This window comes from Entelurus aequoreus, linkage group LG16, assembly GCF_033978785.1.
Source record: "Entelurus aequoreus isolate RoL-2023_Sb linkage group LG16, RoL_Eaeq_v1.1, whole genome shotgun sequence".
Classification (NCBI taxonomy): domain Eukaryota; kingdom Metazoa; phylum Chordata; class Actinopteri; order Syngnathiformes; family Syngnathidae; genus Entelurus; species Entelurus aequoreus.
The window spans coordinates 14,252,197-14,276,893 of NC_084746.1; the positions used below are offsets into that span (position 1 = coordinate 14,252,197).

The 24,697-nt window shown below is 35.2% G+C and overlaps 1 protein-coding gene across 1 annotated transcript in view; it reads right to left on the reverse strand.

The window, feature by feature from the left end:
• Window positions 1–21,014, reverse strand: part of ifi30a (IFI30 lysosomal thiol reductase a) — a 30,123-nt gene extending 9,109 nt beyond the window's left edge. The window contains exons 1-2 of the mRNA XM_062022215.1: window positions 20,768–21,014; window positions 7,996–8,184 (exon numbers count right to left, since the gene is read on the reverse strand). Of these exons, the coding sequence (XP_061878199.1) occupies window positions 7,996–8,184; window positions 20,768–20,902 (324 nt within the window). The 5' untranslated portion in view covers window positions 20,903–21,014. The remainder of the gene's footprint in view (window positions 1–7,995; window positions 8,185–20,767) is intronic.
• Between the last annotated feature and the right edge of the window lie 3,683 nt (window positions 21,015–24,697).

Genomic DNA, 24,697 nt, shown 5'->3' on the forward strand with positions numbered 1-24,697 from the left:
TATTGTTTTTGTTTTCATTTAGTTTTTGTTTTTTTATAATATAATCATTTGCTTGTTCTTATAATATCAGTTAGATTATTTTTGAACTTCTTATATCTTTGTTCGACTTCTTTAGTTTTTATTTTGATGAACAGTTTGTATAGATTGTTTTTCTTTTTACAGGCATTAATGACCGTATTTTCCGCACTACAAGGCGCACCTAAAAACCTCCAATTTTGTCAAAAGCTGACAGTGCGCCTTATAATCCGGTGCGCCTTATATATGGACCAATATTGAGCCACAACAAACCTAAACTTCATTCTCATAAAGTTTAGGTCTCGCAACTACGGTAAGCAGCCGCCAACTTCATTTTCTCCTGTAGAAGAAGAAGTTCTTCTTCTATGGTAAGCAGTCACCCCCGTAGAAGAAGAAGAAGTGCGCGGTGCATGCTGGGATATATGACGTTTCATTTCCATTTGTGTGTTTATGTAAAGACCCCAAAATGGCTCCTATTAAGAGACACGCTTACGACGCAGAGTTTAAACTCAAGGCGATCAGTCACGCAGTAGAACACGGATGACAGAAGGCGAACACACGTTCACAAAGACAGGGAGACAGCGCTGGACGAAATACGCCACTATCTGCCAGTGGATCGTAAATGCCTGGGCTGATATATCGGTCTCAACTGTGGTCCGAGCTTTCAGGAAGGCAAAAATTGTCACTGAACTGCTGGACAACAGCAGCGACACTGACTCCATTAATGACGACTTCGACGAGACGGAGTGTTGGATGCCGTATTCGCCCTACTGTTTAATTCGGACACTGAAGAAGAATAATTCGAGCGATTTGTGGACGAGGAATAACTTCATAAAGTGAGCTTTACATGTTTATTTTGTGTGTTGTGTTGTGTGACATTAACATTTGAGCAATGTTGAGTTATTGATATTGTTATTGCTCTGCACTATTTCGAGTGTTACTATATTGTGATTGCACTAACGTTTGATTTACCGTAACACGAGTAAATCAGCTGTTTATTCATTTTGGGAGTGAATAGAGTTGTCAGAACGCTGGTTTGTAATCTATTAATAAAGTTTGACTGACCTATCTGACTGTTTTGTTGACATTCCCTTTAGCGCAGCTCCATCTAATGGATGCATAGGTGCGCCTTATAATCCAGTGCGCCTTATATATGAACAAAGTTTTTAAATATGCCATTCATTGAAGGTGCGCCTTATAATCCGGTGCACCTTATAGTGCGGAAAATACGGTATCCCTTTTGTGATCCAAAGGCTTTTTTTTATTTTTTTCCTTTTATAACATATTCTTTCACAGGGCAGTGTTTATTATGCAGGGAAGTGAATATGTCTAAACAATTACAATGAGCACTGTCCACATTTGGTTCTCTGTAAACTGAAGTCCAATCCTGAACCGCTAAGCTTCTGTTTAGGGCACAGATTGTTTCCTCAGTTATTATTCGTTTAGAGATTTTTGCCATAGTGTCTTTGGTCATCTTGAGATGACAGTCATACAAAGTAAAAACAGGTAAATGGTCAGTGATATCACATATAAATAGGCCACTGGTGATTTGATTTCCCATAATGTTAGTAAAAATGTTGTCGATGATTGTGGAACTATGTGTTGTTATTCTGCTTGGTTTGGTTATGGTTGGATATAAAGACAAGCTGTACATTGTGTCAATGAAGTCATCAACATGTTTTTGCTTGGTTGAATTTAACAAATCAATGTTAAAATCACCACAGATAAATATGGTTTTATGGTTCACAGAGGAAAATAGTTTACCCATCCACTCATTGAAAGTTTCTATGCTTGAACCAGGTGCCCGGTATACACAACTCATGAAGATATTTGTCTTTTTATCGTTGAGAATTTCCACTGTTAAACATTCAAATAATCCATCGACTGCTATGGTCATATTGTTTACAATTTTAACAGTTCTGTAACAGCTTCATCCCTCAGGCCGTAAGACTCTTGAACGCATCATAATAATCTCCTCAATTCCCCCCAAAAATGGATTAACTGGCTGGAATATAAAGACAATACAACATACATCCATAAACCTGGATGCATATGCAAAAGTGCAATATATTTATCTGTACAGTAATCTATTTATTTATATCTGCACCTTATTGCTCTTTTATCCTGCACTACAACGAGCTAATGCAACAAAATGTCGTTCGTATCTGTACTGTAAAGTTCAAATTTGAATGACAATAAAAAGGAAGTCTAGTCTAGTCTTTAAATGTAACAGATTTATGAATGTACAAAGCGACCCCCTCTCCTATTTTATTTATTCTGTTTGTGTATCTTAATTCATAGTCATTCAGACTAAAATCAATACCTTTATCATTCTTTCAAGTAATCCTTGATAGCCTCAAAGTTAGTGTAGATCAGGGGTCACCAACTTTTTTGAAACCAAGGGCTACTTCTTGGGTACTGATTAATGCGAAGGGCTACCAGTTAGATACACACTTAAATAAATTGCCAGAAGTAGCCAATTTGCTCAATTTACCTTTAACTCTGTTATTATTAATAATTAATTATATTTATCTTTGTGGAAACACTGATCATCTTAATGATTTCTCACAATAAATATATATAGAAACAGATAAATATCAATATGCAACACTTTATTTTTATATTTTCTCTAAGTGCACATTTTTCAAATTGAACATTTTCAAATGATCACTTCTAAGACAGTCTTGTAAAATCACAATATCCCATTTTAACTAGCTAGCCACTAACATTTTTTTAACAAATCATGAATTACTTTGCACCATGTTTGTACAAATAATAACTCATGTAAAATACAAAAGTAAACTCTCAAATTTTTAAATCATGTCACACTTTGAACTGGACACCAAATCTGTTATCTGTTTCTTTGTCAGTTAGTGGGAAGCCTGGCATTGCATGCTGTTAACTAGTGTGTTGTACTCTGGTGTGTAACTTGACACTGCAACTCTGAGTGAGTCTTGCAGATGTGCATCAGTGAGGCGTGTTCTGTGTTTGTTCTTGATGAAGTCCATGTCAGAAAAGGCTGATTCACAAAGATAAGATTTTTCCTCATTGTTTGCAGAACCTTCTTAATCTTTTGGACATATTTTCACAGCAATCAGGCCTTAAGCTTGATTGTGATAAATGTAAAATGTTAAGGATCGGAAATCTAAAGGGAACGTCCTTTCGAATGGAATGCAAAGTGCCTGTTTTGTGGACAGATGGACCAGTTAACATACTTGGTGTTGTTGTCCCAGAAAATCTGGAAGATCTAGGCTCAGTAAATTATGATAATCGACTAAGAAAGCTGGACAAAATTATGCAATTATGGAAAGGGAAATCCCTAACCTTGTATGGTAAAATGTCTATTGCCATTCAAACTAATCTATAAAACCACTATCGATGTGCAAAATCGTTATTTTCAAATTAAAATTATTTATAACTTCTTACCCACAGGGAAAATGTTAAAATTATGGAATATGACAGAGTCAGATGATTGCCGATTTTGTTGTCAGGAGCCTGAATCCACCCTGCATTTGTTTAGGTATTGTCATATTGTGTCTTTGTTTTGGGTGGAAGTTGAAAAAATGTGTTTAAGGATTGGTTTGTTTATGAAGCTTAATGTGGTTTCTGTTATTTTAGGAGAGTTCATTGACAATCATGATTTAGTCAATTTAATTATAGTACTCGGTAAAAATTTTATTTTTAAGGCCAAAAACAGATATTCACTTAGTATTACTTTCTTTAAAACATTTATTCAGTATTTTCTAACTTTAGAAAGTTACATGGTTGAAAACGATAATGATGTCAAAAAACATTTAAAAAAAAAGATAAGTCCTCAAAGGCTTATTTTGAAAGTATAATTATGTTTATAGATTATATGATATCTGTTGTTGTGTTTCCTAATTTGAGTGACCTGGACATAATCTGGACTGTACATAAATGCTTATTTTGAAAATGTAATTTTGTTTATAAATTATATGCAATCTGTTGTGTTCCCTAATTTTTTTCTGTGTACATGAATGAAGGTGTGTGTTGCTGAGTCCGACTTGGACATTATCTGGACTTGGCCTGGTTTAAAAAACCCTTTAAACAAATCTAATTTCATTGACAACCTGGTCTGTTGAAGATAAGGCCCTTTTTAAAAAAAAAAAAATAAAATAAGATAAATAAATAAAAAACATTTTCTTGGATAAAAAAGAAAGTAAAACAATATAAAAATAATTACATAAAAAATAGTAATTAATGAAAATTTTAGTGGACCAGCAGCCTATACAATCATGTGTGCTTCAGGGACTGTGTCCCTTGCAGATGTGTTGTCTATGTTGTGGGAACCAGAATACTGGTAGCAGAAAGAAATAACCCCTTTTGTGTGAGTGGGTGTGGATGAGTGTGCATGGGGGAGGTTGTTTGGGTTGATGCACTGATTGAAAGTGTATCTTGTGTTTTTTGTATGTAGATTTAATTTAAAAAAATAAAAATAAAAAAATAAAAAAACTTTTTTTTTTTTAAGAACAGGCCCGCGGGCGACTCATCTGGTCCTCACGGGCGACCTGGTGCCCGCGGGCACCGCGTTGGTGACCCCTGGTGTAGATGCTTCGACTATTGAAATGTACTATTGACAGACTATCTTCTGATTTGACACTGTTTTCATATTGCTCATGGGTAAAATAATTACAGTTTTTAACAATCGCAGAGAAAAAAACATTATCAGGGTCTATCTCCATATCAGTCTCTGTTGTGGCGTGCTCTTGATACTCACACATGTCCAGTTCTTTTTGTCGATGTTGTAGGATCTTCTGTAACATGTCCATATCAATGCTTGGTGTGGTCTGTGTTCTTGGTGTGGTTAGCATTGAGATACCATGTACTGCATCAATGTCAGTACTTATCCAGATCTTCTATTTTCTTCACCACCAAGACTTTTGCTTCCTTCAGCGTCCCATTTAGTTTGATGAAGATCTTACAGTTAGTTACCCAGGTTTGTTGAATCTTGCTTTGCCTTTTAAGTTGTCGTGCGAACCTTGCGATGTCAGCATTTTTCTTTGTCAAGTGTTCATTCATGAAAACATCCGTACCTTTCAGTTTGCATCCTTGCTTCAATAGTGCCAATTTCTTTTTCCGGTTTGTGAATCCCATGATGACAGCTGGTGGTCTCTGGTTCTTCGTGGGCAGTGGGTGACAAGCCTCGATGTGCTCCAGGTCCATCTCTATCCCCCCGCTCTGGAGATAGGAAGCCACCGACTGTGTCTCCTGCTCGCTGGGAGCCACCGACTGTGTCTCCTGCTCGCTGGGAGCCACCGACTGTGTCTCCTGCTCGCTGGGAGCCACCGACTGTGTCTCCTGCTCGCTGGGCTCCCCGCTGTCCACGGCCACCGCACGCCCGTAGGAGCGCGGCTTGATCTTAATGCCTGTGATGACCACATCATTCATGCGGGAGTATTGCTCCAGCTCGTCCACTCGCCGCTCCAGGTCCGCAATGCGCCGGTCTTTTTCCACGTTCTGGAGGCGTAGCTGTTTCACCTCCTCCAGTAGCCCCAGAAGTTGCTCCTGCTGCGCTCTGACCGCAGTCACATCGCTGCACAGGGAGTGGAGTGGGAGCTTCATCTCCTCGGACTCCTCCGATGTCGGGCTTTTCCTCGGTGGAGGCATTCTGATAGTCTATATGCCGAAGCATCCAGCATAGAAGAAATCCACACCTCTGTAACTCCGGCCACCGATCGACACAAACTGCAAAGTGTCACGGCACAGTTAAAGTTAAAGTACACTAGGTGTGGTGAAATTTGTCCTCTGCATTTGACCCATCCCCTTGTTCACCGCCTGGGAGGTGAAGGGAGCAGTGAGCAGCAGCGGTGGCCGCGCCCGGGAATCATTTTTGGTGATTTAACCCCCAATTCCAAGTCTTGATGCTGAGTGCCAAGCAGGGAGGTAATGGGTCCCATTTTTATAGTCCTTGGTATGACTCGGCCAGGGTTTGAACTCACAACCTACCGATCTCAGGGCGGACACTCTAACCACTAGGTTGACAGTGACACAGTGAACCCAAAAAAGAACAAAAAGTATAAATAAGATGTGCTGGTTTTGCACAGAGTGATCGTTTAACTCGACAGCCTTACGTTGAAAACAGTCAGTCAGACGCGTGTCAACTCCAAACAGGTAACAGGAAGTTATTGACTTGTTATGGCTTGCTAATCAGGCATATTTGGTCACTGCCTTGACCTTAAAAAGTTTAAATTGGAGGCCTGGACCCATGTAACGAGGTAGCTTACATCAAAGCTACAAAAACAGAAAATGGACTGCGAATCCAAACTACAAACAAACTAAATAAATAGATAAAATGGGGTGTGGGGACCCCTAGAGGTAGTTGTAGGGTGTCCCCAGCTAAATGACAGATAGTAATATTTGTACACTTACATGAACATTGATATTATACATGTGGACCATAGATAGAAATGTTGTTTTAAATGTAGCTTTGATGTAGCTAGCTACTTTTGCTGTGTAGCTTGTAATGTAGCTTGCTACTATTCTCCGGGGATAGCTTCCCCTGTAGCTTAGTTACATTTAATGGAGAGTAACTTGTAGCTTAGTTACATTTAATGGAGAGTAACTTGTAGCTTATTTACATTTAATGGAGAGTAACTTGTAGCTTAGTTACATTTAATGGAGAGTAACCTGTAGCTGAGTTACATTTAATGGAAAGTAACTTGTAGCTTAGTTACATTTAATGGAGAGTAACTTGTAGCTTAGTTACATCTAATGGAGAGTAAATTGTAGCTTAGTTACATTTAATGGAGATCAACTTGTAGCTTAGTTACTTTTAATGGAGAGTAACTTGTAGCTTAGTTACATTTAAAAGAGAGAGTAACTTGTAGCTTAGCTACATTTAATGGAGAGTAACTTGTAGCTTAGCTACATTTAATGGACAGTAACTTGTAGCTTAGTTACATTTAATAGAGAGTAACTTGTAGCTTAGTTACATTTAATGGAGAGTAACTTGTAGCTTAGCTACATTTAATGGAGAGTAACTTGTAGCTTAGCTACATTTAATGGACAGTAACTTGTAGCTTAGTTATTTTTAATGGAGTAACTTGTAGCTTAGCTACATTAAATGGAGAGTAACTTGTAGCTTAGCTACATTTAATGGAGAGTAACTTGTAGCTTAGCTACATTTAATGGAGAGTAACTTGTAGCTTAGTTACATTTAATGGAGAGTAACTTGTAGCTTAGTTACATTTAATGGAGAGTAACTTGTAGCTTAGTTACATTTAATGGAGAGTAACTTGTAGCTTAGTTACATTTAATGGAGAGTAACTTGTAGCTTAGTTACATTTAATGGAGAGTAACTTGTAGCTTAGCTACATTTAATGGACAGTAACTTGTAGCTTAGCTACATTTAATGGACAGTAACTTGTAGCTTAGCTACATTTAATGGACAGTAACTTGTAGCTTAGCTTACTACATTTAATGGACAGTAACTTGTAGCTTAGTTACATTTAATGGACAGTAGCTTGTACCTTAGTTACATTTAATGGACAGTAACTTGTAGCTTAGCTACATTTAATGGACAGTAACTTGTAGATTAGTTACATTTAATGGACAGTAACTTGTAGCTTAGCTACATTTAATGGAGAGTAACTTGTAGCTTAGCTACATTTAATGGACAGTAACTTGTAGCTTATCTACATTTAATGGACAGTAACTTGTAGCTTAGCTTACTACATTTTCCAAGTAGCTTGCCCATCACTGTAAAAGAGACACTGCCATGTGCAATCTACGCATATGTCCAAGAGAAATTACTTTTTCACTCGTTTTAATTCCCATTTTCGATTTCTAAAAACATCGGTAAAATCGGTTAACAGATCATGGATTATGTTGGCCGGTTTTAGTTTTTTTTCAAACCAAAAATCAGGAAAAGTGTATTTGTATGTAAAACTAATTTTCTATTCCAAAAAAAAAAGGAATGGCAGGGATGTCCCACCACCAGCAGATGTGTGACATGAGTACCTGAGCATTCCCAAAGGGGAGCAGGCTGACTGAGAGGATGTCCTGCAGAAGCAGCCAGGTGGGGTAGAGCACCTGTGTGATGTACAAGATGCAGTCTGGACACAGACTCTCATAGTAAACCTCCAGCTTGACAACTTCTGCTGTCTGCTGGGACCGAGTCAGGTTGGCATCAAGACACCTTTTTAAAACCTGCAGAAGAAGAACAACATCAGGAGGGGAAGTCATGTCACTGTGGCAATATAGCACTTGTTGAACTTAAGTTAATGTAGCACTTGTTGAACTTAAGTTAATGTAGCACTTGTTGAACTTAAGTTAATGTAGCACTTGTTGAACTTAAGTTAATGTAGCACTTGTTGAACTTAAGTTAATGTAGCACTAGTTGAACTTAAGTTAATGTAGCACTTGTTGAACTTAAGTTAATGTAGCACTTGTTGAACTTAAGTTAATGTAGCACTTGTTGAACTTAAAGGCCTACTGAAATGAATTTTTTTCATTTAAACGGGGATAGCAGATCTATTCTATGTGTCATACTTGATCATTTCGCGATATTGCCATATTTTTGCTGAAAGGATTTAGTATAGAACAACGACGATAAAGATTGCAACTTTTGGTATCTGATAAAAAAAAGGCTTGCCCCTACCGGAAGTAGCGTGACGTAGTCAGTTGAACATATACGCAAAGTTCCCTATTGTTTACAATGATGGCCGCATGAAGTGAGAGAGATTCGGACCGAGAAAGCGACAATTTCCCCATTAATTTGAGCGAGGATGAAAGATTTGTGGATGAGTAAAGTGCAAGTGAAGGACTAGTGGGGAGTTGAAGCTATTCAGATAGGGAAGATGCTGTGAGAGCCGGGGGTTACCTGATATTCAGCTGGGAATGACTACAACAGTAAATAAACACAAGACATATGTATACTCTATTAGCCACAACACAACCAGGCTTATATTTAATATGCCACAAATTAATCCTGCATAAAAACACCTGCGTGTTTGTTATGCTAGCTCCTAGCTCCTCTGCTAGCTCCTAGCTCCATAGAACACGCCAATACAATTCAAACACCTGATCAACACACACAATCACTCAGCCCAAAAGACCGTTCACCTAACCCAAGGTTCATAAAGCTTATATATTTTTAAAAAGTTACGTACATACGCAAAAAAAAGTTGCGCACATAAGGTCAAGCGATCAAATGTTTAGAAGCCAAAGCTGCATACTCACAGTAGCACGTCTGCGTCTTTGTCATCCAAATCAAAGTAATCCTGGTAAGAGTCTGTGTTGTCCCAGTTCTCTACAGGCGTCTGTGTGGATCGAAGTCAAAAGTCCTCCTGGTTAGAGTCTCTGTTATCCGAGTTCTTCCATCTTGACTGCATCTTTCGGGAATGTAAACAAAGAAGCGCCGGCTGTGTACTGTTGTGGCTGACTACGTTCGAAAAATACGTCCATTTCGCACCGACAACTTTCTTCTTTGCTTGCTCAGCTTCTTTCTCCATAATGCAATGAACATGATTGAAACAGATTCACGAACACAGATGTCCAGAATACTGTGGAATTATGAAATGAAAACAGAGCTTTTTCGTATTGGCTTCAATGTGGAAGGCATACCCGTGTTCGCCGGTCTACGTCACGCGCATACGTCATCCTCAGAGGCGTTTCGAACCGGAAGTTTAGCTGCAAATTTAAAATGTCACTTTATAAGTTAACCCGGCCGTATTGGCATGTGTTATAATGTTAAGATTTCATCATTGATATATAAACTATCAGACTGCGTGGTCGGTAGTAGTGGGTTTCAGTAGGCCTTTAAGTTAATATTGCACTTGTTGAAGTTAAGTTAATGTAGCACTTGTTGAAGTGAAGTTAATGTAGCACTTGTTTAAATTAATACAGCACTTGTTGAAGTTAGGTTAATATAGCACTTGTTGAAGTTAAGTTAATAAAGCACCTGTTTAAGTTAAGTTAATATATCACATGCTTAAGTTAAGTTAATACAGCACCTGTTTAAGTTAATATAGCACCTGATTAAGTTAAGTTAATACATCACGTGTTTAAGTTAATATAACACCTGTTTAAATTATAATATATCACTTGTTTAAGTTTAGTTAATACAGCACTTGTTTAAGTTAATATGGCACCTGTTGAAGTTAAGTTAATATAGCACTTGTTGAACTTAAGTTAATGTAGCACTTGTTGAACTTAAGTTAATGTAGCACTTGTTGAACTTAAGTTAATGTAGCACTTGTTGAACTTAAGTTAATGTAGCACTTGTTGAACTTAATTTAATGTAGCACTTGTTGAACTTAAGTTAATATTGCACTTGTTGAAGTTAAGTTAATGTAGCACTTGTTGAAGTTAAGTTAATGTAGCACTTGTTGAAGTTAATATTGCACTTGTTGAAGTTAAGTTAATATAGCACTTGTTTAAATTAATACAGCACTTGTTGAAGTTAGGTTAATAAAGCACCTGTTTAAGTTAAGTTAATATATCACATGTTTAAGTTAAGTTAATATAGCACCTGTTTAAGTTAATATAGCACCTGATTAAGTTAAGTTAATACATCACGTGTTTAAGTTAATACATCACGTGTTTAAGTTAATATAACACCTGTTTAAATTATAATATATCACTTGTTTAAGTTTAGTTAATACAGCACTTGTTTAAGTTAATATGGCACCTGTTGAAGTTAAGTTAATATAGCACTTGTTGAAGTTAAGTTAATGTAGCACTTGTTGAAGTTAAGTTAATGTAGCACTTGTTGAAGTTAAGTTAATATTGCACTTGTTGAACTTAAGTTAATGTAGCACTTGTTGAAGTTAAGTTAATATTGCACTTGTTGAAGTTAAGTTAATGTAGCACTTGTTGAAGTTAAGTTAATGTAGCACTTGTTGAACTTAAGTTAATGTAGCACTTGTTGAACTTAAGTAATTGTAGCACTTGTTGAAGTTAAGTTAATATTGCACTTGTTGAAGTTAAGTTAATATAGCACTTGTTGAAGTTAAGTTAATAAAGCACCTGTTTAAGATAATATAGCACCTGATTAAGTTAAGTTAATACATCACATGTTTAAGTTAATATAGCACCTGTTTAAATTATAATATATCACTTGTTTAAGTTCAGTTAATACAGCACTTGTTTAAGTTAATATGGCACCTGTTTAAGTTAATTTAATATAGCACTTGTTTAAGTTAAGTTAATATATCACTTGTTTAAATTAATATATCACTTGTTTAAGTTAAGTTAATATATCACCTGTTTAAGTTAATATATCACTTGTTTAAGTTATGTTAATATTGCATTTGTTTAAGTTAAGTTAACATAGCACTCGTTTAAGTTAATATATCACTTGTCGAAATTAAGTTAATGTATCACTTGTTTAAGTTAAAATAGCACCTGTTTAAGTAATATAGCACCTGTTTCAGTTAAGTTAATATATCACTTGTTTAAATTAATATATCACTTGTTTAAGTTAATATATGACTTGTTTAAAATATGTTAATATATGACTTGTTTAAGTTAAGTTAATATATGACTTGTTTAAGTTAAGTTACTATAGCACTTGTTTAAGTTAATATAGCACCTGTTTAAGTTAGGTTAATATAGCACGTGGTTAAGTTAATATAGCACTTGTTTAAGTTAATATAGCATTTTTTTAAGTTAACTTAACTTAAACAAGTGCTATATTAACTTAACTTTAAAAAATGCTATATTAACTTAACTTAAACAAGTGCTATATTGACATAACTTAAACAATTGATATATTAACTTAAACAAGTGCTATATTAACTTAACTTAAACAAGTGCTATATTAACTTAATATAGCACTTGTTTAACTTAATATATCAATTGTTTAAGTTATGTCAATATAGTACTTGTTTAAGTTAAGTTAATATAGCAGTTAAGTTAATTTATCACTTGTTTAAGTCAAGTTAATATATCACTTGTTTAAATTATGTTAATATATCACTTGTTGAAGTTAAGTTAATGTAGCACTTGTTGAAGTTAAGTTAATGTAGCACTTGTTGAAGTTAAGTTAATGTAGCACTTGTTGATGTTAAAGGCCTACTGAAACCCACTACTACCGACCACGCAGTCTGATAGTTTATATATCAATGATGAAATCTTAACATTATAACACATGCCAATACGGCCGGGTTAACTTATAAAGTGACATTTTAAATTTGCCGCTAAACTTCCGGTTCGAAACGCCTCTGCGGATGACGTATGCGCGTGACGTAGCCCGGCGAACACGGGTATGCCTTCCACATTGAAGCCAATATGAAAAAGCTCTGTTTTCATTTCATAATTCCACAGTATTCTGGACATCTGTGTTCGTGAATCTGTTTCAATCATGTTCATTGCATTATGGAGAAGGAAGCCAAGCAAGCAAAGAAGAAAGTTGTCGGTGCGAAATGGACGTATTTTTCGAACGTAGTCAGCCACAACAGTACACAGCCGGCGCTTCTTTGTTTACATTCCCGAAAGATGCAGTCAAGATGGAAGAACTCGGATAACAGAGACTCTAACCAGGAGGACTTTTGATTTGGATACACAGACGCCTGTAGAGAACTGGGACAACACAGACTCTTACCAGGATTACTTTGATTTGGATGACAAAGACGCAGACGTGCTACTGTGAGTATGCAGCTTTGGCTTTTTTTTGCGTATGTACGTAACTTTTTTAAAATATATAAGCTTTATGAACCTTGGGTTAGGTGAACGGTCTTTTGGGCTGAGTGATTGTGTGTGTTGATCATGTGTTTGAATTGTATTGGCGTGTTCTATGGAGCTAGGAGCTAGCAGAGGAGCTAGGAGCTAGCATAACACGTACCGTACCGTACGTGCGCGTCACGTACTAACTTTTTAAAAATATATAAGCTTTATGAACCTTGGGTTAGGTGAACGGTCTTTTGGGCTGAGTGATTGTGTGTGTTGATCGGGTGTTTGAATTGTATTGGCGTGTTCTATGGAGCTAGGAGCTAGCAGAGGAGCTAGGAGCTAGCATAACAAACACGCAGGTGTTATTATGCAGGATTAATTTGTGGCATATTAAATATAAGCCTGGTTGTGTTGTGGCTAATAGAGTATATATATGTCTTGTGTTTATTTACTGTTGTAGTCATTCCCAGCTGAATATCAGGTACCGTGAGTATGCAGCCTTGGCTGCTAAACATTCGATAACTTGACCGTATGTGCGCGTCACGTACGTAACTTTTTAAAAATATATAAGCTTTATGAACCTTGGGTTAGGTAAACGGTCTTTTGGGCTGAGTGATTGTGTGTGTTGATCAGGTGTTTGAATTGTATTGGCGTGTTCTATGGAGCTAGGAGCTAGCAGAGGAGCTAGGAGCTAGCATAACAAACACGCAGGTGTTTTTATGCAGGATTAATTTGTGGCATATTAAATATAAGCCTGGTTGTGTTGTGGCTAATAGAGTATATATATATGTCTTGTGTTTATTTACTGTTGTAGTCATTCCCAGCTGAATATCAGGTCACCCTCGGCTCTCACAGCATCTTCCCTATCTGAATAGCTTCAACTCCCCACTAGTCCTTCACTTGCACTTTACTCATCCACAAATCTTTCATCCTCGCTCAAATTAATGGGGAAATTGTCGCTTTCTCGGTCCGAATCTCTCTCACTTCATGCGGCCATCATTGTAAACAATAGGGAACTTTGCGTATATGTTCAACTGACTACGTCACGCTACTTCCGGTAGGTGCAAGCCTTTTTTTTATCAGATACCAAAAGTTGCAATCTTTATCGTCGTTGTTCTATACTAAATCCTTTCAGCAAAAATATGGCAATATCGCGAAATGATCAAGTATGACACATAGAATAGATCTGCTATCCCCGTTTAAATAAAAAAAATTCATTTCAGTAGGCCTTTAAGGTAATATAGCACTTTTTTAAGTTAAGTTAATATAGCACTTGTTGAAGTTAAGTTAATATAGCACCTGTTTAAGTTAAGTTAATGTAGCACTTGTTTAAGTTAATATAGCATTTTTTTAAGTTAAGTCGATATAGCACTTGTTTAAGTTAAGGTTAATATAGCCCCTGTTTAAGTTAATATAGCACCTGATGAAATTATAATATATCACTTGTTTAAGTTCAGTTAATACAGCAATTGTTTAAGTTAATATGGCACCTGTTTAAGTTAAGTTAATATAGCACTTGTTGATGTTAAGGTAATATAGCACTTTTTTAAGTTAAGTTAATATAGCACTTGTTGAAGTTAAGTTAATATAGCACCTGTTTAAGTTAAGTTAATGTAGCACTTGTTTAAGTTAATACAGCATTTTTTAAAGTTAAGTCAATATAGCACTTGTTTAAGTTAAGGTTAATATAGCCCCTGTTTAAGTTAATATAGCACCTGATGAAATTATAATACATCACTTGTTTAAGTTCAGTTAATACAGCACTTGTTTAAGTTAATATGGCACCTGTTTAAGTTAAGTTAATATAGCACTTGTTTAAGTTAATATAGCACTTGTTTAAATTAAGTTATTATATCACATCACTTGTTTAAATTAATATATCACTTGTTTAAGTTAAGTTAATATATCACCTGTTTAAGTTAATATATCACTTGTTTAAGTTAAGTTAATATATCACCTGTTTAAGTTAATATATCACTTGTTTAAGTTAAGTTAATATAGCCCCTGTTTAAGTTAATATAGCACCTGATGAAATTATAATATATCACTTGTTTAAGTTCAGTTAATACAGCACTTGTTTAAGTTAATATGGCACCTGTTTAAGTTAAGTTAATATAGCACTTGTTGAAGTTAAGTTAATGTAGCACTTGTTGATGTTAAGGTAATATGGCACTTTTTTAAGTTAAGTTAATATAGCACTTGTTGAAGTTAAGTTAATATATCAATTGTTTAAGTTATGTCAATATAGCACTTGTTTAAGTTAAGTTAATATAGCATTTTTGTAAGTTAAGTCAATATAGCACTTGTTTAAGTTAAGGTTAATATAGCCCCTGTTTACGTTAATATAGCACCTGATGAAATTATAATATATCACTTGTTTAAGTTCAGTTAATACAGCACTTGTTTAAGTTAATATGGCACCTGTTTAAGTTAAGTTAATATATCACATCACTTGTTTAAATTAATATATCACTTGTTTAAGTTAAGTTAATATATCACCTGTTTAAGTTAATATATCACTTGTTTAAGTTAAGTTAATATATCACCTGTTTAAGTTAATATATCACTTGTTTAAGTTATGTTAATATTGCATTTGTTTAAGTTAAGTTAACATAGCACTCGTTTAAGTTAATACATCACTTGTTTAAATTAATATATCACCTGTTTAAGTTAATATATCACTTGTTTAAGTTATGTTATTATTGCATTTGTTTAAGTTAAGTTAACATAGCACTCGTTTAAGTTAATATATCACTTGTCGAAATTAAGTTAATGTCTCACTTGTTTAAGTTAAAATAGCACCTGTTTAAGTTAATATAGAACCTGTTTCACTTAAGTTAATATATCACTTGTTTAAATTAATATATTACTTGTTTAAGTTAATATATGACTTGTTTAAGTTATGTTAATATATGACTTGTTTAAGTTAAGTTAATATAGAAAGTGTTTAAGGTAATATAGCATTTGTTTAAGTTATTTTAATATAGCACTTGTTTAAGTTAAGTAATAATAGCACTTGTTTAAGTTAATATAGCACCTGTTTAAGTTAGGTTAATACAGCACTTGGTTAAGTTAATATAGCACCTGTTTAAGTTAGGTTAATATAGCACTTGATTAAGTTAAGTTAATATAGCACTTGTTTAAGTTAATATATCACTTGTTTAAGTTATGTCAATATAGCACTTGTTTAAGTTAAGTTAATATAGCATTTGTTTAAGTTATTTTAATATAGCACTTGTTTAAGTTAAGTTAATATAGCATTTAAGTTAATTTATCACTTGTTTAAATTACGTTAATATATCACTTGTTTAACTTAAGTTAATACATCACTTGTTTAAGTTATGTCAATATAGCACTTGTTTAAGTTAAGTTAATATAGCATTTGTTTAAGTTATTTTAATATAGCACTTGTTTAAGTTAAGTTAATATAGCATTTAAGTTAATATATCACTTGTTTAAATTACGTTAATATATCACTTGTTTAACTTAAGTTAATACATCACTTGTTTAAGTTAAGTTAATATATCACCTATTTAAGTTAAGTTAATACATCACGTGTTTAAGTTAAGTTAATATATGACTTGTTGAAGTTACGCAGACTTCCTATGTTATTGCTGGCATAAAAAGTCTAAAGTAGAGTTAATACCAACACAATACAAGTAAGTGTTTGTCATCTCCTGAGTGGAACTGAAAGTTTGTCACACGTTTCTACTTTCCTAAACTATGATACATTATTTACGACCCCTAAACTATGATACATTATTTACGACCCCTAAACTATGATACATTATTCAATAAACACAAGATGATCCCACAAATGAAAATGGTTCCTCTATAGAACCACACTAATACTTGGTCATGATGAGCACTGGAAGGTTTTAATTAGGACTGTTAGGGGTGGAGTTGCTCTATTTTATTTGTTGTACTAACATTCTGTGATTTATGTAAATAACATTTTAAAACACTGTGCATATAAGTCAGCTGCCAAGAGGATTTTTTTTTTGCAATGTGTAACCAGTTTTGAAAATGTTTTATTGTCATTTAAATACCAAACAATATCATGAGAATGTTGTTTCATCGAGAATCGATCATCCTTTCAAGAATCAAATCAAATCATGAGGTCAAAGATTCCCAGCTCTAATATGCAGTCATTTCTTTTATGTCAAAATTCAAATATATTTAGCCAGAAAATATGCACATAAATTCCATTTGGTGGGCCACATTTAGCACAATTAATGCAAGTGTGTTCATGATTAATGTGATCATTTATTGTAATTAATCCAAGTGTGTTCATGATTAATGGGATCATTTATTGTAATTAATCCAAGAGTGTTCATGATTAATGCGATCATTTATTGTAATTAATCCAAGTGTGTTCATGATTAATGCGATCATTTATTGTAATTAATCCAAGAGTGTTCATGATTAATGCGATCATTTATTGTAATTAATCCAAGTGTGTTCATGATTAATGCGATCATTTATTGTAATTAATCCAAGAGTGTTCATGATTAATGCGATCATTTATTGCAATTAATCCAAGTGTGTTCATGATTAATGTGATCATTTATTGTAATTAATCCAAGTGTGTTCATGATTAATGTGATCATTTATTGTAATTAATTTAAGTGTGCTCATGATTAATGCGATCATTTACTGTAATTAATCCAAGTGTGTTCATGATTAATGTGATCATTTATTGTAATTAATCACAGGAGTTAATTTGACAGTCTTACCTTCAATACAACAATATTGTCATGCAGTCACATAGTTTATATTGGACTTACACCCGATGTAACATCACTAGTCCATGCCACTCATTCTCTAACTACAGTATGTGCACAGGCTCCATCTACTGGTAAGTCAAATAATCTCTTAAAGTACAGGGTTAAATTTTTCTATATTAAAACACAGTGTTACTATTCAAACTGTGTGTAATGTTACAGTGGCCAGAAATTTTAAGTATGCTTTTTAAATAAAACATCTGCCTTGTTTGTAATGAATACTTGGGTATTTGAATGTTGTCATTATGGTGGTACCTAATGAATACTTAGGTCTACTACACTACTGTATTTTAATGATGTCATTATGGTGGTACTTAATGAATACTTAGGTCTACTACACTACTGTATTTGAATGTTGTCATTATGGTGGTACCTAGTGAATACTTAGGTCTACTACACTACTGTATTTTAATGATGTCATTATGGTGGTACTTAATGAATACTTAGGTCTACTACACTACTGTATTTAATGTTGTCATTATGGTGGTACTTAATGAATACTTAGGTCTACTACACTACTGTATTTTAATGTTGTCATTATGGTGGTACTTAATGAATACTGGGGTCTACTACACTACTGTATTTTAATGTTGTCATTATGGTGGTACTTAATGAATACTTAGGTCTACTACACTACTGTATTTTAATGATGTCATTATGGTGGTACTTAATGAATACTTAGGTCTACTATACTACTGTATTTGAATGTTGTCATTATGGTGGTACCTAATGAATACTTAGGTCTACTACACTACTGTATTTTAATGATGTCATTATGGTGGTACTTAATGAATACTTAGGTCTACTACACTACTGTATTTAATGTTGTCATTATGGTGGTACTTAATGAATACTTAGGTCTACTACACTACTGTATTTTAATGTTGTCATTATGGTGGTACTTAATGAATACTTAGGTCTACTACACTACTGTATTTTAATGTTGTCATTATGGTGGTACTTAATGAATACTTGGACCTACTACACTACTGTATTTAATGTTGTCATTATGGTGGTACTTAATGAATACTGGGGTCTACTACACTACTGTATTTTAAAGGCCTACTGAAAGCCACTACTACCGACCACGCAGTCTGATAGTTTATATATTAATGATGAAATCTTAACATTGCAACACATGCCAATACGGCCGGGTTAACTTATAAAGTGCAATTTTAAACTTCCCAGGAAACTTCCGCTTGAAAACGTCGCGGTATGATGACGTATGCGCGTGACGTCACGAGGTCAAGGGAAGTGTTTGGACCCAATTCAAATACCTCTGTTTTCTTCGACAAAATTCCACAGTATTCTGGACATCTGTGTTGGTGAATCTTTTGCAATTTGTTTAATGGACAATGGAGACTGCAAATAAGAAAGTTGTAGGTGCGATCGGTGGAGCGGCGGACTACAGCAACACCAACACCAGGAGGTTGTGTTGTGTTTTGAGCAGGATAGCAGACGCACTACAGTGAGTAAGTCCGCCACCGCATCTAAGTTAGCTTCTGTTTTTTTAGCTTCGCCAAGCTGAATATTATTAATAGTCTATTTACATGTTCATGGTTTAATAGTATTTTTGATCTTCTGTCTATCCATCCAGTCAGGGTTTTTTTTATTTAGTTTCTATCTGCATTTGAGACTGATGCTATCACGTTGGCTACGTAGCTAGGTTAGCTTCTATTTTTTTAGCTTCGAAAAGCTGAATATTATTAATCGTGTATTTACATGTTCATGGTTTAATAGTATTTTTGATCTTCTGTCTATCCATCCAGTCAGGGTTTTTTTTTATTTAGTTTCTATCTGCATTTGAGACTGCTATGCTATCACGTTGGCTACATAGCTAGGTTAACTTCTATTTTTTTTAGCTTCGAAAAGCTGAATATTATTAATCGTGTATTTACATGTTCATGGTTTAATAGTATTTTTGATCTTCTGTCTATCCATCCAGTCAGGTTTTTTTTTATTTAGTTTCTATCTGCATTTGAGACTGCTATGCTATCACGTGGGCTACGTTGCTAGGTTAGCTTCTATTTTTTTTAGCTTCGCAAAGCTGATTATTAGTAATCGTGTATTTACATGTTCAGTCACTGTGAATGTCCATTACACGTTCTCGACTCTCATTTTCAAGAGGATATAGTATCTGAGGTGGTTTAAAATACAAATCTGTGATCTACAATAGAAAAAGGAGAGAGTGTGGAATCCAATGAGCCAGCTTGTACCTAAGTTACGGTCAGAGTGAAAAAAGATACGTCCATCACTGCTTCTCTGTAACGTTCCTCATCTACGAATCTTTCATCCCCGCTCAAATTAATGGGGTAATCGTCACTTTCTCGGTCCGAATCTCTCTCGCTCCATTGTAAACAATGGGGAATTGTGAGGAATACTAGCTCCTGTGACGTCACGCTACTTCCGGTACAGGCAAGGCTTTTTTTTTATCAGCGAGCAAAAGTTGCGAACTTTATCGTCGATTTTCTCTACTAAATCCTTTCAGCAAAAATATGGCAATATTGCGAAATGATCAAGTATGACACATAGAATGGATCTGCTATTCCCGTTTGAATAAATAAAAATTAATTTCAGTAGGCCTTTAATTATGTCATTATGGTGGTACTTAATGAATACTTGGACCTACTACACTACTGTATTTAATGTTGTCATTATGGTGGTACTTAATGAATACTTAGGTCTACTACTCTACTGTATTTTAATGTTGTCATTATGGTGGTACTTAATGAATACGTAGGTCTACTACACTACTGTATTTTAATTATGTCATTATGGTGGTACTTAATGAATACTTGGACCTACTACACTACTGTATTTAATGTTGTCATTATGGTGGCACTTAATGAATACTTAGGTCTACTACACTACTGTATTTTAATGTTGTCATTATGGTGGTACTTAATGAATACTTAGGTCTACTACACTACTGTATTTAATGATGTCATTATGGTGGTACTTAATGAATACTTAGGTCTACAACACTACTGTATTTTAATGATGTCACTATGGTGGTACTTGAATAGCCAAGTATTTTCTGAGGTGGTACTTGGTTAAAAAAGGTGACAGTATGCCTATAAATGAATATACTTCATTAAATGTTATGTAAAATATATCAAAAATAAGTCGGGGTGGCTGTTAGCCTAATTAGCTACAGCTGTGGTACATTTCAGTAATTGACGTCACGTGCTGAGGATCGTTTACGTAATTAATTGTTTGCTCGCAGGAAAAAAAAACGTTCGAAGTGACATTTGTATTACTTAGTTGTTGATTTAATGATAGTTGTGTTATATTTATGACGTGTTTGGGGAAATAAAGTGCTGAATCATGCTCACCCGGCACGTGACCGCCACCTCCCTGGACGAGCACCACAGTGATGGCGTTTGGGAGCAGGAGGACGACAAAGTCAACATTAAGACACAACTAAAGGTGAACATAAGCAGCGAAAACACTTTTATCTTCATCTTCATCTTCCACACGCTCCTCTTATTCAGGTTTAGAGCGCCAAACAGCTGCTGAACAAACAACTTTAAATCAAGCCCGCGGAGCACTTCCTCTTTTTTGCGGAAACTCGTGTTTGATTGGCTGTTGGCCGAATGACGTAAATTACGTCACTTGTAGCTCAGCTTCACTTTATTTGGAACATGCGTAAAATGCAGGGATGTCCGATAATGGCTTTTTGCCGGTATCCCATATTGTCCAACTCTTTATTACCGATACCAATATCAACCGATACCGATATATACAGTCGTGGAATTAACACATTATTATGCCTAATTTGGACAACCAGGTATGGTGAAGATAAGGTCCTTTTTAAAAAAAAATTATAAAATAAAATAAGATGAATAAATTAAAAACATTTTCTTGAATAAAAAAGAAAGTAAAACAATATAAAAACAGTTACATAGAAACTAGTAATGAATGAAAATGAGTAAAATTAACTGTTAAAGGTTAGTACTATTAGTGGACCAGCAGCACGCACAATCATGTGTGCTTACAGACTGTATCCCTTGCAGACTGTATTGATATATATTGATGTATAATGTAGGAAGCAGAATATTAATAACAGAAAGAAACAACCCTTTTGTGTGAATGAGTGTAAATGGGGAGGGAGGTTTTTGGGGTTGGTGCACTAATTGTAAGTGTAGCTTGTGTTTTTTATGTTGATTTAATAAAAAATATATATATATATATATTAAAAAAAAACTATACCGATAATAAAAAAAAAATGATACCGATAATTTCCGATATTACATTTTTCTAAAGCATTTATCGACCGATAATATCGGCAGGCTGATATTATCGGACATCTCTAGTACAATGCATCACATAGATCCACTTGTTTCATTACAGCACGTCCGAAAAAGAGTAGGAAGAAGCAGAGCTTATTTAATCCTACCACTTTTCATATCATAGCAGTTTTATCCTATTTCTTTGTTCGATGTTTGTAACCAAACAGTGAATAAATACAAACCCCAAAAGCAGTGAAGTTGTCACGTCGTGTAAATGGTTAATAAAAACAGAATACAATGATTTGCAAATCCTTTTCAACTTATATTCAATTGAATAGACGGCAAAGACAAGATATTTCATGTTCCAAATGGACAACTTTGTTATTTTTTTGCAAATATTAGCTTATTTGGAATTTGATGCCTTGCAACATGTTTCAACAAAGCTGGCACAAGTGACAAAAAAGACTGAGAAAGTTGAGGAATGCTCATCAAACACTTATTTGGAACATCCCACAGGTGAACACGCTAATTGGGAACAGGTGGGTGCCATGATTGGGTATAAAAGTAGATTCCATGAAATGCTCAGTCATTTACAAACAACGATGGGGCGAGGGTCACCACTTTGTCAACAAATGCCTGAGCAAATTGTTGAACAGTTTAAGAAAAACCTTTCTCAATCAGCTATTGCAAGGAATTTAGGGATTTCACCATCTACGCTCCGTAATATCATCAAAAGGTTCAGAGAATCTGGAGAAATCACTGCACGTAAGCAATGATATTACAGACCTTCGATCCCTCAGGCTGTACTGCATCAGAAAGCGACATCAGTGTGTAAAGGATATCACCACAAGGGCTCAGGAACACGTCAGAAAACCACTGTCAGTAACTACAGTTGGTCGCTACATCTGTAAGTGCAAGTTAAAACTCCACTCTGCAAAGCGAAAGCCATTTATCAACAACACCCAGAAACGCTGCCGGCTTCGCTGGGCCTGAGCTCATCTAAGATGGACTGATACAAAGTGGAAAAGTGTTCGGTGGTCTGATGAGTCCACATTTCAGATTGTTTTTGGAAACTGTGGACGTCGTGTCCTCCGGACCAAAGAGGAAAAGAACCATCCGGATTGTTATAGGCGCAAAGTGTAAAAGCCAGCATCTGTGATGGTATGGGGGTGTATTAGTGCCCAAGACATGGGTAACTTACACATCTGTGAAGGCGCCATTAATGCTGAAAGGTACATACAGGTTTTGGAGCAACATATGTTGCCATCCAAGCAACGTTACCATGGACGCCCCTGCTTATTTCAGCAACACAATGCCAAGCCACGTGTTACATCAACGTGGCTTCATAGTAAAAGAGTGCGGGTACTAGACTGGCCTGCCTGTAGTCCAGACCTGTCTCCCATTGAAAATGTGTGGCGCATTATGAAGCCTAAAATACCACAAGGGAGACCCCCGGACTGTTGAACAACTTAAGCTGTACATCAAGCAAGAATGGGAAAGAATTCCACTTCAAAAGTAGGGATGATACTCGAAACCGGTTTTCCTGGTTGTTCGATAAGAAAAGAACCGAGTCCTCGGACTCGAATCCCTTTTTGAGAACCGGTACCCGTTATCGAGACCACTATAGTAAAGAAAAAGAGTTGATTCTTTATTCGAATCCCGTCCCGACCAGAAATGCTCCGTGGGACATCACAAGCAATGACGTCATGTAGCTCAGTCATTAAGCGCAGATAGGGAAAGCAGGAAAAACAATGGACCGGAAAAAGCGCTCCAAGGTGTAATAAAGTTCAAAACAAAAGCTATAATCCATCGAATAACTTTACTGAGAGATTTGAGCAGGGTAAAACACATGACGAACACTTTTACGACCAACCGGAAACATAGCAACCAGGCTAGCAACGCACCTCCTTTACGGCAGCTGTCGCAACGTTCTTAAAGCAACCGCAGCACATACATATATAATATACACCATATCTCCCTTTTTTAACTTTTGTTTTTCTCTCCTTGTAAACAAAACAAAATCACACTGTAGATGTGTTGTCTGTCTAATTATAAATAATGCAGACGAGGCGTGTTGGCTGAGTTCTTGACGTTTACTTTCACAGCGTGGCAACATGCAACACTTTTCGGGGCTACCGCGCATGCTCGTCACTCCCGTTGCATGCTGGGTAGTGTAGTTGTTGTATTCTCTAGCTCATAACATCTTTCCCCCTATAAAGAAATAATGTTAACTCAATAAAGTGTATTTCTTTTTTTAGCTTTAACTTTTCATTTTTTAGCATTGTAACCACATTTGCAAACAACTTTTCTCTTCACAGAATTTTCTTTCAATGAAGAAATAAAGTGCAAAAATGTCAAAGCATCATAACTAAATAAATGATAAATAACAAAATAACAAACAGTTATGTCAAATAGCAGCAGAAGTGCACTTTTTGGAGAGCTGTATTATTTTCAGTTTTGTGCCCAAGGGACTGATTTTATTTAACACTATAGTATTATTTATACACCTATAGTGATCACAGAGACAGGTTGTTTTTGTGTTACTGTATATATTTGTTTCTCTGAAAAATCCCACTTAATATACTTTGGGTAACAACAGTCAATATCTATTTATTTTATTTTATTTTTTTAGGTGAGTAACAGTCAATATTTATTTATTTATTAGATTTTATTTTTTTATTATATAATAAAAGTGAGCTTTTGTTAAACCAAATATTGTGTGTTTTTTTCCATATACAACAACCTATCTGGACTCGATAAGAGAATCGATAAGGAATCGGTTCGATAAGAGGATTCGATAATAGGCTCGAACTCGATAATTCCTTATCAAACATCATCCCTATTCAAAAGCTCCAAAATGTGTCTCCTCAATTCCCAAATGTTTATGGAGTGTTGTTAAAAGGAAAGGCCATGTAACACAGTGGTGAACATGCCCTTTCCCAACTACTTTGGCACGTGTTGCAGCCATGAAATTCTAAATTAATTATTATTTGCAAAAAAAAAAAAAGTTTCTCAGTGTGAACATCAAATATG